The sequence below is a fragment of the Leucopleurus acutus genome (genome assembly GCF_964270905.1).
Source record: "Leucopleurus acutus genome assembly, chromosome: X".
NCBI lineage: Eukaryota > Metazoa > Chordata > Mammalia > Artiodactyla > Delphinidae > Leucopleurus > Leucopleurus acutus.
In genome coordinates this window covers 117338673-117352978 of record NC_139148.1, presented here as the reverse complement: position 1 = coordinate 117352978, position 14306 = coordinate 117338673, and the positions used below count along the sequence as shown (strand labels likewise).

General features: G+C 52.9%; 1 protein-coding gene and 1 pseudogene across 2 annotated transcripts; both read right to left on the bottom strand.

Annotated features, from left to right (window-relative positions):
- Window positions 1–2113: 2113 nt before the first annotated feature.
- Window positions 2114–6055, bottom strand: LOC309978641 (N-alpha-acetyltransferase 10-like; the record flags this gene model as incomplete). Its single annotated transcript, XM_082865146.1, has 7 exons — window positions 5977–6055; window positions 5404–5502; window positions 4902–4960; window positions 4190–4235; window positions 3989–4104; window positions 3603–3647; window positions 2114–2321 (listed from the first exon to the last, which is right to left on the bottom strand). Exons 1-7 carry the CDS (start codon window positions 5995–5997, stop codon window positions 2114–2116), a joined length of 594 nt encoding a protein of 197 aa, XP_082721272.1. The 5' UTR covers window positions 5998–6055.
- Window positions 6056–6458: 403 nt separating this feature from the next.
- Window positions 6459–11152, bottom strand: LOC309978640 (N-acylglucosamine 2-epimerase-like; annotated as a pseudogene). The gene is made up of 7 exons: window positions 10889–11152; window positions 10256–10337; window positions 9765–9940; window positions 9078–9209; window positions 7316–7407; window positions 6687–6775; window positions 6459–6598 (listed from the first exon to the last, which is right to left on the bottom strand). The product of its transcript is annotated as an N-acylglucosamine 2-epimerase-like (transcript).
- Window positions 11153–14306: the final 3154 nt, after the last annotated feature.

The window sequence follows — 14306 nt, the reverse complement described above, 5'->3', positions numbered from 1 at the left end:
CCAAAAAATTGCAGAGGAGGGAACACTCCCAAATCATTCTATGAGGCCACCATCACCCTGATACCAAGACCAGACAAAGATACTACAATAAAAGAAAATTACAGACCAATATCACTCATGAATATAGATGCAAAAATCCTCAACAAAATACTAGCAAACAGAATCCAACAGCACATTAAAAGGATCATACAGCATGATCAAGTGGGATTTATCCCACAGATGCAAGGATTCTTCAATATACACAAATCAATCAATGTGATACACCATATTAACAAATTGAAGAACAAAAACCATATGATCATCTCAATAGATGCAGAAAAAGCTTTTGACAAAATTCAACACCCATTTATGATAAAAACTCTCCAGAAAGTGGGCATAGAGGGAACCTACCTCAACATAATAAAGGTCATATATGACAAACCCACAGCAAACATCATTCTCAATGGTGAAAAACTGAAAGCATTTCCTCTAAGATTAGGAACAAGACAAGGATGTCCACTCTCACCACTATTATTCAAAATAGTTTTGGAAGTCCTAGCCATGGCAATCAGAGAAGAAAAAGAAATAAAAGCAATACAATTGGAAAAGAACAAGTAAAACTGTCACTGTTTGCAGATGACATGCTACTATATATAGAGTACCCTAAACATGCCACCAGAAAACTACTAGAGCTAATCAATGAATTTGGTAAAGTTGCAGGATACAGAATTAATGCACAGAAATCTCTTGCATTCCTATACACTAATGATGAAAAATCTGAAAGAGAAATTAAGGAAACACTCCCATTTACCACTGCAACAAAAAGAATAAAATACCTAGGAATAAACCTACCTATGGAGACAAAAGACCTGTATGCAGAAAACTATAAGACACTGATGAAAGAAATTAAAGATGATACCAACAGATGGAGAGATATACCATGTTCTTGGATTGGAATAATCAACATTGTGAAAATGACTATATTACCCAAAGCAATCTACAGATTCAATGTAATCCCTATCAAATTACCAATGGCATTTTTCACAGAACTAGAACAAAAAATCTTAAAATTTGTATGGAGACACAAAAGACCCCAAATAGCTAAAGCAGTCTTGAGGGAAAAAAATGGAGCTGGAGGAATCAGATTCCCTGACTTCAGACTATACTACAAAGCTACAGTCATCAAGACAATATGGACTGGCACAAAAACAGAAATATAGATCAATGGAACACGATAGAAAGCCCAGAGGTAAACCCATGCACCTATGGTCAACTAATCTATGACAAAGGAGGCAAGGATATACAATGGGGAAAACACAGCCTCTTCAATAAGTGGTGCTGGGAAAACTGGACAGCTACATGTAAAAGAATGAAATTAGAACACTCCCTAACACCATACACAAAAATAAAGTCAAAATGGATTAAAGACCTAAATGTAAGACTGTACACTATAAAACTCTTAGAGGAAAACATAGGAAAAACACTCCTTGACATAAATCACAGCAAGATCGTTTTTGATCCACCTTCTAGAGTAATGCAAATAAAAACAAAAATAAACAAATGGGAAATAAAAACAAAAATAAACAAATGGGACATACATACACAAATATGTATTCAAAGCTTTTGCACAGCAAAGGAAACCATAAACAAGACGAAAAGGCAACCCTCAGAATGGGAGAAAATATTTGCAAATGAAGCAACTGACAGAGGATTCATCTCCAAAATTTACAAGCAGCTCATGCAGCTCAACAACAAAAAAACAAACAACCCAATCCAAAAATGGACAGAAGACCTAAACAGGCCTCTGGGCCTGTTTCCTCTCCTGTAAAGTGGAGGTGATCATGGCTCCCTCACGAGGCTGCCGTGGAGCCCTCTGAATGGCCCTGGCCCCCGAGGAGCCTTGGGCAGAACCCTGACTTCTCTTCAGCCCGGTTCTGTCTGACCCCGAGCCTTGGAGGCCAGCCACAGCCATCCCCAGGCCCCGGTCTCTCAGCACATCTAGGGGCCTCCTCCCTCTCCTCTCACAGCAGCCTCTGGGCAGGACGGGCTTCTTCCTCGGAGAATGGAATCTTGGGCCGACGGCCTTCGTTAAGGTCCTGCCAAGGTCTGGCTCCCCGCCTGCCAGCTACAGAAGCTAAGGTGAGGAGGGCCAGGACTCCTGGCGACGCAGCCTCCAACTGTCCCAGGCCACCCCTGCTCGTCTTGCCTGGGGACCACAGCCCTGGCCCCGCAGGACTCTTACCTGCAGGACTCTTACCTCATCGGCCATCTGGGTGAGGTCCCGCTTCATCGTGTATGCGTCTTCTCCATCTGTATAGTATTTGGGCTCCACTTTGCTGATCCTGGGGGCAGCAGGTGGAGAGAAGGAGGGCAACCCAAATCGGGGGCAATTCTCCTCAGCCTTCTGGCATCATCTGCTAGTGGGGCAGGGTGTCACTGCCCCCCCAAGGACCCTTTGGGAGACATTTCCAACATGGTCTTCCCTCTGCTTTCTCCAATAGTAAGTAGCACCCAGCTCCTTTATTGCCCCCCACCCCTGGCATCCTGCCACTGCCCCTCGTCCCTAACCTGGCCACCAAGGATCTGTGTCTGTGGTTTCCTGTGAACTGAAGCCCTGAATTTGGCAGTCCCCTCCCCTCCCCTCCCCGCCCTGCTCCCTGTCACTTCCTGGGCATGCATGGCTGGCTCATATACCTAACAACTGGAACCGGGGAGGGGTGCTGCTGCCTGGGCCTCTGTTCTTGGTGGTCGTTACCAGGCAGCGTGGCCCCTAGCCCGAGCAGCTCAGGGGCCAAGCCTGCGCTGGGAGGTGTGTATGCAGACCTGGGCACCCTGCCACTGAAAAGGGAGCCAGTCTGGATGGCCCAGAATGGCCCTGCCAGCCTTAAGACCCTAGAACTGTCAACCACCAGAGGCATTTGCATCCAGGCCAAAGATCCTGCCTCAAATACCCAGCCCGGAGGCCACTTCCCTTCCCAACAGTCCCTCCTCGTCCCCCACCAAGCTGAAGCTGACGCTGTCTCAGTGGGCCCTCCATGGACAGCCCACCTCAGCCTCACTTTCCAGCAGCTTTCACCACAATGTACTGGGCAGAGCAGTTCCCTGCTAGGCTCTCTCTGTCCTGCGCTGGGCACACAGAGACTGCCACATCCCTGAGTGGACCCAGCCTCATCCACTAGGACACCCAGGGCTCTAGATCCCTCCGCTGCTCTTGCCACTGGCCCTTCCTGCGCGGATGTGCTCAGATCTATCCTTTCTTCTGGTCCCACTTAGATGCTTCTGGGTGCCTGGTGACTCAGTTCTGCTCCTTGGCTTCTGTTCCTGTCCTGGGCCCTTGTCTCTGCTTCCGAACCTCTTCACCGTGCTGCCCTTCCAGCATAGCCGCCACCAGCATCAAGCAAGAAACACCAAGCGTCCCCCAGAAGCGCGACATGCCTCAAGCAGCCTGCGGCAGGCAGGTGCTCTGCCCCCAAGAGTGCTGTCCACAGCCCGCTCCCCCATCTCAGCTAGCCCTAGCTGCCCTCACGCCCCTGCCTGGAAGGTAGTTCAGCCCATCTCAGCCACCTGGATAAGCCAGACCTGGGGACCATCCCACTCCATGAGAAAAATGTAGATCTACTTACTGAAAGTTGAGGGTGTTGGAATAGAGGCGCAGAGCAGCCCGGTTACTGCAGGGGAATAAGGCACTGCTGAGCTGTACAGACGAGGCCAGGCAGGGACAGCACATCCAGGTCTTGCCCCTCCTCCCGGTCCCCCTCCCCACTAAGCCCACTTCCCGATCTTCTCCAAAAGCCAAGGCAGCCCAAGATCCACATCGAGGCAGTATCCCCGCTGGTGGTGGTGGGATGAATTGGGAGATTGGGATTGACATATATACACAAATATGTATAAAATAGATAACTGATAAGAACCTGCTGTATAAAAATAAATAAAAGAAAATTCAAAAAAAACCCAACAAAACAGACAGTATCCCCCTACCCACCCCCCTTCCCTCGGCCCTGGCTTCCACCTCTTCCTGACATGCAGGGAGACGTATTTGGCATTGAAGTTCTCGATCATGGCTCCGCAGGCCTGGTCCACCAGCTTCTGAGCCAGGCCAAGGCGCCGGTGGGAACGCTTCACAGCCTGGTGGGAGAAAGGTGGGACCTCGGGGCGGCTCCAACTAACTTCCGCCCCCGCCCCCACCAGAGCCTGGGTGGGCCCTACGCACCAGCGAGGTGATGTGTCCATGGCGCACATTGTGTGGGCCCTCTTCCCTAGAGCAAGAAGAAAGGAGAGGGGCTAGGCGTGAACCCCAAAGTGCATCCAGTCCCGGGACGGGGGAGAGCCAGGACTCTCCAAACCCCAGGCAGCAGCCAAAAGACATGTGCAGTGTCAATGGAATACTGTTCAGTGCTAAAAAGAAAGGAGCTCTCAAGCCATGAAAAGACGTGGGGGGAGACTTCAATGCATATGACTAAGTGAAAGGTGGTCTGAAATGTTTACACACTGTATGATTCTAATCATATGACCTTCTGGAGAAGGCGAAACTATGGAGACAGTAAAGAGATCAGTGGTTTCCGGGGAGAGGGGAGGGAGGGAGGGCAGGCAGTGAAACTACTCTGTTTGATACTATAGTATCGGATATATTGTTATACCTTTGTCCATGGAACGTAGAACTCAAAGAGTAAAACAATGTAACTATGGGTTTCTGCAATAATGTAACAGTATCGGTTCACCCATTGTAACAGATGTGCCACAAGATGTTAATGTGAGAGGAAACTGAACTAAAGGAACAGTCTATTAATTAACAAAACGAAACAAAAAAACCAAACCCAACCCAACCCAGGCAGCATCCACCAGACGCGTGCGGTGTCGGTGTCCCTCCTCCCCCCACCCCCAGGTCAGGCACCAGGCTTGTCCCTCCGTCCTTGGTGACTCACATTTTGGCCAGGACATACCCCACAATCTTCCCATTCTCATCCTCAGCGACGTAAGAGAGCTGGGTGACAGGGAGGAAAGAGAAGGCAGAAAACAAGTTCCTGTCAGAGCTGGAGGCGCCCTTATCGGACACCTGGCCCCAGCGCCTGCCTGTCGCTGTGTGCATGACAGACAGAAGCCCATCGGGCAGCGAGTTCAGTGACAGCTCCTGACCTCCAGGCCAAGTGGCTTGGTTTTCCCACATCACACCGTGCCCCCTTTCCTTAACCCAGAAGAAGTGGACAGACACAGGTGGGAATACTGCCCCTACCTTGGCCCTGTTCTTCGCCCCTCTCCAAGGCGCCTCCTATCCATCTCCCACCACCCCAGCCGGAAACACTCAGGGCCTCATTGACCCATGCGCTCCCCGGACTCTTCACGACCTCGCCGGCTCTTCCCAAGCCGAACCAGGGTGGAATTTCCTTGGCCTGGTTTCCCTCATCCCCAAATTCAACAGCTGCCCACCTGGGGCCAGGAAAGGCCATGGGAGAAATAATATTTCATCTGGTAGTTCTCGGGCAGGCACAGGAGGTTGCAGTGCTGCATGTTCATCAGGTCCTCTGGCTGCGGGAGAGGAGGGCAGTGGAATGCAGTCAGGCCGGGGGCTGCGGTGACTAAGTAGGCCTCGGTCGTGTTAGAACCCTGCTCTGTCTACTCAGCGACCCCCGCCCCCCCACAGGGCTGGGCGGGCGCTGGGACTGTCTCCGCACAGGCCTGGCCCACAGCCGCTGTGCAAAAACTGACTGTTCCAGGAATGAACGTTGAGCTCCAGGAAGCTCCCCGACACCATCCAACGGAAACCCGACATCCGGAAAGAAAGAGTTCGCAGCCCCGGCCCTGCCCCCCTGGCTCCCCCGGCCTCCTCTTCGGGTAGATCCAGCCCTACGGGGACGTGGCCTTCACTTTTCCGCGCCGGGCGGCCGAGGGCGCCCAGGGCGGCTGGCCCGGTGATCGGCCGGGCCCCTCAGGAGCACGCGCACGCAGCCACCGGGCCCCGCTCCCACGCGGCGCGGACAGCCTCCGGCCCCGGCCCCTCACCCTCGCATTGCGGATGTTCATAACGGCGGCGGGACTCGCGGCTCCCAGCGGGTCGTGAACACGCAGTCAGCTGCCACCGCGCTCCGAAGAGACGCCGGGGCTGCCAGGCCAGGGCTGTGGCTGGGGCTGTGGCTTGAGTCCGGGACCGCGAGGACGGCGCCGGAAGATGACGCGTCCGCTGGACCCGACCACCGGCCGGAAGTGCGCGCCGCCGAGCCCGCACGCCGGGCCCGCCCTCCCGGCCGCTCGGCCATGCGCAGGGAGGGCCAAGGGCGGGGTGGGGCCTCTCCGCGGGGCGGGCCGGGCCAATGGCCGGGCGGACCCCGGCGCGGGGCGGGCCTGTTGGCAGGGTGGGAGGGTCCAGCGCGCGGGGCGGGTCGCTGGCAGGGCGAGCAGGTGCTCTCCAGCCAAAGGCGGTGGTTCGTCCCCCACCCGACACCCCACAGACGCTCACACACAAGGGCAGTGGAGTAGGCTTGGCTTTATTCTGCGCCTCGGCGGGCGGGGTCGGCGGGCGGAGACCGGGCGCTGAGGGCCAGGGCCGGGGCCGGGGCGAGGCGGCTCAGCAGGTCACTCAGCATCTCCTCGCACATGGCGAGGCACCGCGGCACATGGAAGCAGCCTGCGGGGAGAGGCGGGAAGGCGGGTTTGGAGGGCCGTGGGCAGCCGAGTGCCCCGAGCCCCTGGGCCCCGCCCTTTCCCCCACTCACCTTTGAAAGGACCCCCCCTTGATGGTGAGGGCGATCTTCCCTTCTCGGTTCAGGTAGGCAAACCATTCCCCGTACTCGGGATCGCGAAACTGCAATAACAGTGAGGCAGTGACAGGCAGCGCCTGCAGGAACCGCCCAGATGCCACCGGCCTGGGAAAGGGGCGTTCACCGTTCCCACTAAACCGCTACCTCGGGGTCAGAGCCCGGGCTGACCCCCGGCTCCAGAATCAGTGCTTTTAAATGAGGTCCCGCCTCCTGGACAAATATGAAAGCAAGGGTCTTTTCCTTTTTCTTCGGGGGGGGGTGGGTGGAGTTTTGAGTCTGCAGCTAGTTACCCCACTTGGGGAAGGGGCCGCAGGCTGTGAGATGAAACCTTGCAAGATGGAATTTAAAACAAAAACAAAAACAAAAACCCTGCTTGGGACTACTGAGCTTGCGCTCTAGAGCCCGTGCGCCACAAATACCGAAGCCCGCGCGCCTAGAGCCGGTGCTCCGCAACAAAAGTAGCTACCGACCGCAGTGAGAAGTCCGCGCGCGCAGCAACAAAGACCCAGCGCAGCCAAAAGTAAATAAATATAATTTTTTAAAAAACTATGTAAAAAGAAACAGAACCCTGAGGAAGTGCTGACCTGCCATGTAACTTTGTAACAAGTTATTCCTTTGGAGCTCCTGTTCCCTGCTTCAGAGGACTGTCTTGCAGTGGATGAGATTGTAGATAGCGCTACATTGTAGACGCTACATTGTAGATATCCCGTACAGAGGTCTGACTTCTCCCTTACTCACCACAGGTCCCAAACACATCTCCCCCTCCCTCGGAGCCACCTGAAGCCTGCCCCTGCCCAGCAGCTCTGTTGACCCTTTCCAAATTCCTCGCTTCTCTCCTGCCCAGTTCCTTCCAGATGCTCCAGGATAGACCTCAGAGCCCTGGCCTAGGCCCTTCCTCCCCAGATAGAGACCTGAGTGGAACCCCTTCTCAGAAGGACCATAGAATAAATCAGTGACATTGAAGTCCACTACCAAAAATGTCTTTTTAAATGGGGACCTATGAGTAGGTGTATTCTTCATAGGGGGGGAAACTAGTTCTGTATCTGTTCATTCTATGTTTCCAGTGACATTACCCATGTCCTTACTTATTATTCGACTACTGGATATGACACGGGAAGATAACAAAGGATTTGACTGTTTTCCTGTCCAGCCTTTCCATGGATGTCTGAATTTTTGCTTTCTGTATTGTTATGATGATTAGTGCATAGTGAATTACCTGTTGTTTATAACTTTTGTGATTGTTCGATACAATCTCTCTTTCTTGAAAATGTATTCCTTAAATTTCACTTTACGCAGTTAAGAGCGATCACCTTGAACACATGTTCTCTATGAATGCATTCAATATTAACATATATCGCCTCTGGTCTTGTGGCTCCCGTGTTTGGAAGCAGTGACGAGCGTGTGCAGTACTTGGAGATGCCTCTCTAACCACAGCATAACACGAACACATTTGGAATTTCTACTGGTGACAAAGTCGGACACTGCTAATACTGTGGTTCACTGCTTTCATTCATGATGGACGTGAATGCTGGATTTCAGTTAGAGGTTAGTGCAAATAAAGGTGGAATTTTCTCTCAGGTTTCAAAGTCCACAGACCTCAGAATAAGACCCCCCTGTTGTAATGCCTCCCGTACTGGGGTTTACTAATGGAGTGAGTCGTGGCGTTAGAAACACATCGGGAATCTTCCTTCATTCCCCGTCAGGCTCAGCACCCGAGGTGCCCGTCGGCAGCAGCTGGCACAGCTCATCGCTCTGCTCACGACACTCGGGCCTCTGCGGGGGGGGCGCGGGGGCTGGCTTCCTTCCTACCTCGCAGATGATTCTCTCTCCTTTGATGGGCCTGCCTATTCCCTCTTCTCCTTTCCTTCTGTACTCCAAGGTTACCTTGCCTCACGTGGCCAGCCCACACCTCTCCCGCTCGACCACACTCTGACCCCTGAGCCGCTGCAGCTCCCACCCCGGGCCAGGCCCCCACTCACTAGCCAGGATGACAGCCACAGCCCGGTCTCCCTGCCTTCGCCTAGTGCCCTCTGGCCTCCCCTCCTGAAGCCCCAGCTTTTTTCCTTCCCACTAGCCCCCCAGTCCCCTGACCTTGCTTTATTTCCCAGAGCTCTCATCACCATCTATGTTTGCTGGTTTACTTGTTTTCGGTCGGTCGCATCAGCACCAAATGTGAGCTCCAGTGGGGCAGGGGCCACTCTCTTGACTGAACGGAGGGCACCAGGGCCGGGACTTCCAGGAACTCTCAGACCTACTGAGGGAACACGTCCGGCGAGGGGGGGAAGGAGGGGGTGTGCCGTGCCTGCGGTCTCCTCCACACCGCTGAGACCAGGAAGCAGCACTTACCTGGCGGAAAGTGTACTCGGCCACCTGGTAGAAGATGTTCAGCAAGGCGGAGTCCCCGCTCTCACTGTAGCCCATGAGGAAGGCGATCATGGCTTCGCTGTGCAGCCACCAGAGCTTCATGGCCCACTCCAGCTGAGAGCAGAGCGGAGGCAGGCATCTGAGAGCCCTGGACCCCACTCCACCACCCCTGTCAGCAGGAGAGTCACCCCCATCTTTCGGGCCCTGGCTCAGACTCCATCTGGCCCAAGCTCTTGGAGCTTAACCACGGGATGAACGTCTCTGGGGGCCTTAACCGCCCATCAGATCGCGACTAGCTTCCTGAGCCAGATGTAGCCCAAGTAGCCCCTCCCAAAGGGCAGGGCTGGGGTGGGTGCCCCTTGAGCCCTGGAATCGAAACCCTGGCCGCTCCCACTGCTGATGCCTTAGGGTCACTCAGAGAGCCTTTCCAAGATGAAGGGCCATGTGTCTCCGCGTGGGCATGGCCTGCGCTCCCTCACGGCCTCCCTGTGCATGTGAGCTTGAGGGCCACCGGCACAGGAGTTGAGCTTCCCACTGGGGTCACACCAGGCAGGTTCACTCCTCTGAGCCCCGGGTCCCCCTCTCTGAAATGGGTGATGACAACACGCACCTCCCTGGGCAGAAAGCCTTCGACAGGCTAGTACCATGTAGCCCTGAGTACATTCCCACCTGGGTGGGGCATAGGCCATCAGCACCCTGGAAGTAGATGAGACTTCCATCGTCGGGATCCCATCCAGAGCGGAAAGGCAACAATAGGAACTTGTCGATAACGTGGGCTTGAAGTTTGGGGTCACCTCTCTGGATGGCGTGACGGAGCAGGAACCAGCCAGCTTCCAGCGCGTGGCCTGGTGAGTGCTCAGGTAAGGCAGGCCGCGTGTCCTCCCCCAGGCGGGGGACTCAAGCGCTGTGCTGACCGCTGACTCCCTTCCTCTCTGCCCCACTGTGGGGCCTGCTTTGAGCCCCCCAGCCCTGCCGGTCTGCCCCAGAGTCACCCTCCTGCTGCTGACACGCCAGCGTGGGAGGCCCGTCCCCCCTCCCCTGCCTGGTCCTCGGTGTGCTGAGGGCGGAGGGAGGAGGGCACTCCCTGCATCTGGAGTCCAGAACCAAGGCTGAGCGCCCCCCTCCTCCCGGGCCGCCCCCCAGCCCACCTCGCCCCTCACCTGGGTTCTGGTGTCTCCCCAAGCAGCCAGAAAGCCCCTCGCCATCCTCTGACACATTCTCCAGCACAGCCTGCCCACCCCTCTGCCGAGGGAGGAGTAGAAGGTAGCTTGGCCTTCAGCACCCCCTGACCCCCGCCCCATCATCCAACAAGAAAGACGCCCCCTCCCACCCCCCCTCCCTCCTGATCTGCAGGCTTGGGTGGCCTCGCTCAGAGGGGCTTTGGAGGAGGAGCCGATTCACTCCCAAGGGTCTGGACCTGTCCTAACCCTTGCTTTGGGCCTGGGACCCTGACGTGGGGAGCGTAAGGCACTGAGCGGAGGCTGAGACCAGGGGGACTGGGCTGTGCAGAGGCCTGGGACGAAGTTGAGTCCGGCCAGGCTTCCTGCTCCCTGACGTGCCTGGGGCTCTGGCACCCACCCCGGCTCCCCCGGGGCCCTCCTTCCCTTCCCGAGGGTTCTGGGCCGCACCTCGCCCCATCTCCCCGTCTGTAAAGGGAGCCATCGGCGCCCGGCTCCGGGGGTGGGTGCGGGCGGAGGAGGCGCCCCGGGGGGTGGAACGTAGGAGGTCGCCCTGCCCCCCAGCTCCCCAGGCCCTGTCTGGCGGCCGCCGTCCGCCCGCTGCCCTGCCCCCACCTGCACGTGCCGCAGAATCCTCCGAGCGCACCAGTCCCCCAGCTCCGCGTAGCTGCCCGCCAGCTCGTCGTCGGCCTCCCCGAGCTGCTCCACCAGGCTGAGCAGCAGCATGGGCACCGCCATGGACTCCGCGGCCGGGGCCCCAGGGAGCTGGGGCCGGCCCAGCCCAGAGGGGTCCTCCCGCACCCAGTGCACGATCTGATCCATTATCTCCACCGCTTCGCTCTGGGGAGGGATGAGGGGAGGCCCAGGCTGAGGCTGCATCCCATCCAGTCTGGTCCCCCAGGTGCCGACCTGCTGGGTCCCCAGCCCTGGGGTGGGAGAACCATGTGCTCCCAGCCACTCATAGGACACCTTCACCAAGGCCTACTCTGGGCCTGGCCCCAGGCTGGGGGCTAGGGCTCCCACTCTGGGGGCGTAGACCATTCCCAGAGTGTGAGGTCACGTTTGAAAGCAAGAGGGGGCCCAGGGAGGAGGGAGCGGCCCTCTCCCGGCCAGGGCAGGGCACGGATTGATCCCTGTGAAACAGAGCAGGACCCTGCAGAGACTTCTGGGGGGTAGACCCCCTGTGTCCCCCGCCTCTTGTCTGTAGAAAAGCTTTAGCCTCCTAGGCCTTCCCCGAGTTCCAAAGAGCAAATATAATCATAGAAGTGAGAAAATGCAGAAGCAGAGGAAAACAGATAAGCAACACAAAATAATAATAGTTTAGCCATGAGAGAAAGTCATGGACCTTTATTTGCCCCTCAAGGGCTATAGATCATACCTGAGTCATATCCCTGAGTTGTTTTGCAGATACTAAGACCCCCACCGGGTGGAAGAAGGTAAGGGCATGCTGACCACCGGCGTGTAGATCCCAGACCACTGGAACCAGAAGGTTGATGATGTTGACTCCTTCCCGAAATACCACCTGGTTACCTCACCACCAACCAGTCAGAAGAACGTCCATAAGCTGATCAGGTATCCCGCCACCCCCTCCCTCAACTTGCCTTTAAAAGCCCTTCCCCGGGGCTTCCCTGGTGGTGCAGTGGTTGAGAGTCCGCCTGCCGATGCAGGGGACGTGGGTTCGTACCCCGGTTCGGGAAGATCCCACATGCCGCAGAGCGGCTGGGCCTGTGAGCCATGGCCACTGGGCCTGCGCGTCTGGAGGCTGTGCTTCACAACGGGAGAGGCTGCAACAGTGAGAGGCCCACGTACCGCAAAAAAAAAACAAAAACAAAAAACAAAACAAAAAAAAAACCCACAATGAGATATCATCTCACACCGGTCAGAATGGCCATCATCAAAAAATCTAGAAACAACAAATGCTGGAGAGGGTGTGCAGAAAAGGGAACACTCTTGCACTGCTGGTGGGAATGTAAATTGATACAGCCAGTATGAAGAACAGTATGGAGGTTCCTTAAAGAACTACAAATAGAATTACCTAATGACCCAGCAATCCCACTACTGAGCATAGACCCAGAGAAAACCATAATTGAAAAAGACACGTGCACCCCAATGTTCACTGCAACATGATTTACAATAGCCAGGTCATGGAAGCAACCTAAATGCCCATCAACAGACGAATGGATAAAGAAGATGTGGTACATATATACAATGGAATACTACTCAGCCATAAAAAGGAACGAAATTGGGTCATTTGTAGAGACGTGGATGAATCTATAGAGTGTCATACAGAGTGAAGTAAGTCAGAAAGAGAAAAACAAATATCATATATTAATGCATATATGTGGAACCTAGAAAAATGGTACAGATGAACCAGTTTGCAGGGCAGAAATTGAGACACAGATAGAGAATAAACGTATGGACACCAAGGGGGGAAAGCAGCGTGGGGTTGGTGGTGTGATGAACTGGGAGATTGGGATTGACATGTATACACTGATGTGTATAAAATGGATAACTAATAAGAACCTGCTGTATAAAAAAAATAAAATTCCAATATTCAAAAAAAGAATTAACTCTACATAGATAATTATTAGGTCAACTAAAAAATTGGCATATCGTTTGCGTGGATAAAAATATTGTATCAATATTAAATTTCCTGAAGTTGAAAACTCTACTGTGTAAATGTAAGAGAATATTATTATTTAGAGGAAATGCTTACTGAAATATTTTGGGGTGAAGGGCTTTATGCAAGTAACTTACTCTTGAATCGTTCAGAAAAATGTTATGTATCTGTATTATTTGTGTGTGTATGTGTGAATACATGTCAATTTAAAAAAATGCTGGACTAGAAAGTTCTTGAATAAAACTTTTTTCAAAACTAAAGTTTTTGTTATAATTATGTGTTACATGTAATTTCTAATTTATAATATATAATTACAAATAATGCCTATTATCACAGCTAATAAAGCTGATAGAGGTCCTAGTTTTCTGTTATTTTATATATATATATATTTAGTCTTTTTAATTTTAATAAGTTACAGAAATAACAAAGGCTTTTGAGAACCACTGTTGAACATATTTAGTTTGCAGTTTATTTAATTAATTAATTTATTTATTTTTGGCCACACCACGTGGCTTGTGGGATCTTAGTTCCCTGACCAGGAATCGAACCTGCACCCTCAGCAGTGGAAACGTGGAGTCCTAACCACTGATCCACCAGGGAATTCCCTAGTTTGCAGTTTGAAAAAAAAAAGATGAATGAGCCACCAAAGCAGTTGGAGAATGAATGAATGTTTTTATAGGTAAATGAATCAGTCTTTTCATTCATGCCATCTGGGTTTTGTGTCAGGAAGTCCTTTTGGTTCTACCCTTAAAATACATGCAGGATCAGACAACTTCTCACCACCACAGGCACTGCTGTCCCACCATCCAGGCATTATTACAATAGCTATTTAAAAAATATTTATTTATTTATTTGGCTGCACCGGGTCTTAGTTGTGTGTGCAGGATCTTTAGCCAACCCCAAAAGTGCACCCTGAATGGGAAAGAACAGGATATTGGCCCTGGATAGTTAAGGTACATATCGAAGGGATTTCAATGAGCCCAGACTCTTGCATCTTCCCATACACAGAAAAAACGCTAAATTCATTAACTTGGGATGTCTGGTTTTCTTTAATTAAAAGTAATCTTTTGATGTTCCAACTACCTGGGTTTTGTTGAAAAAACTCCTATATATCCTGGCTCCTTCTTTACCTCTTTGGAGCTGTCTCTCAGAGAGATCTGAGAAGCTGTCCTCCGGGCTTAAGTCCTCGAAATTCTGCCAAATAAAACATAATTCTCAACTTTTAGGTTATGCACTTTTTTTCAGTTGACACTCTCTACGGTGTATCCTGCACAGAGCAACAATGGGATCCTGTTCTGGTGTAAGACAGATGTGTCCCTCCTCTGCTCAAGACCCTACAATGGCTCCTGATTTCAATCACAGTAAAAGGTGAGAGGGAGGGCTTCCCTGGTTGCTCAGTAGTTGAGAGTCTGC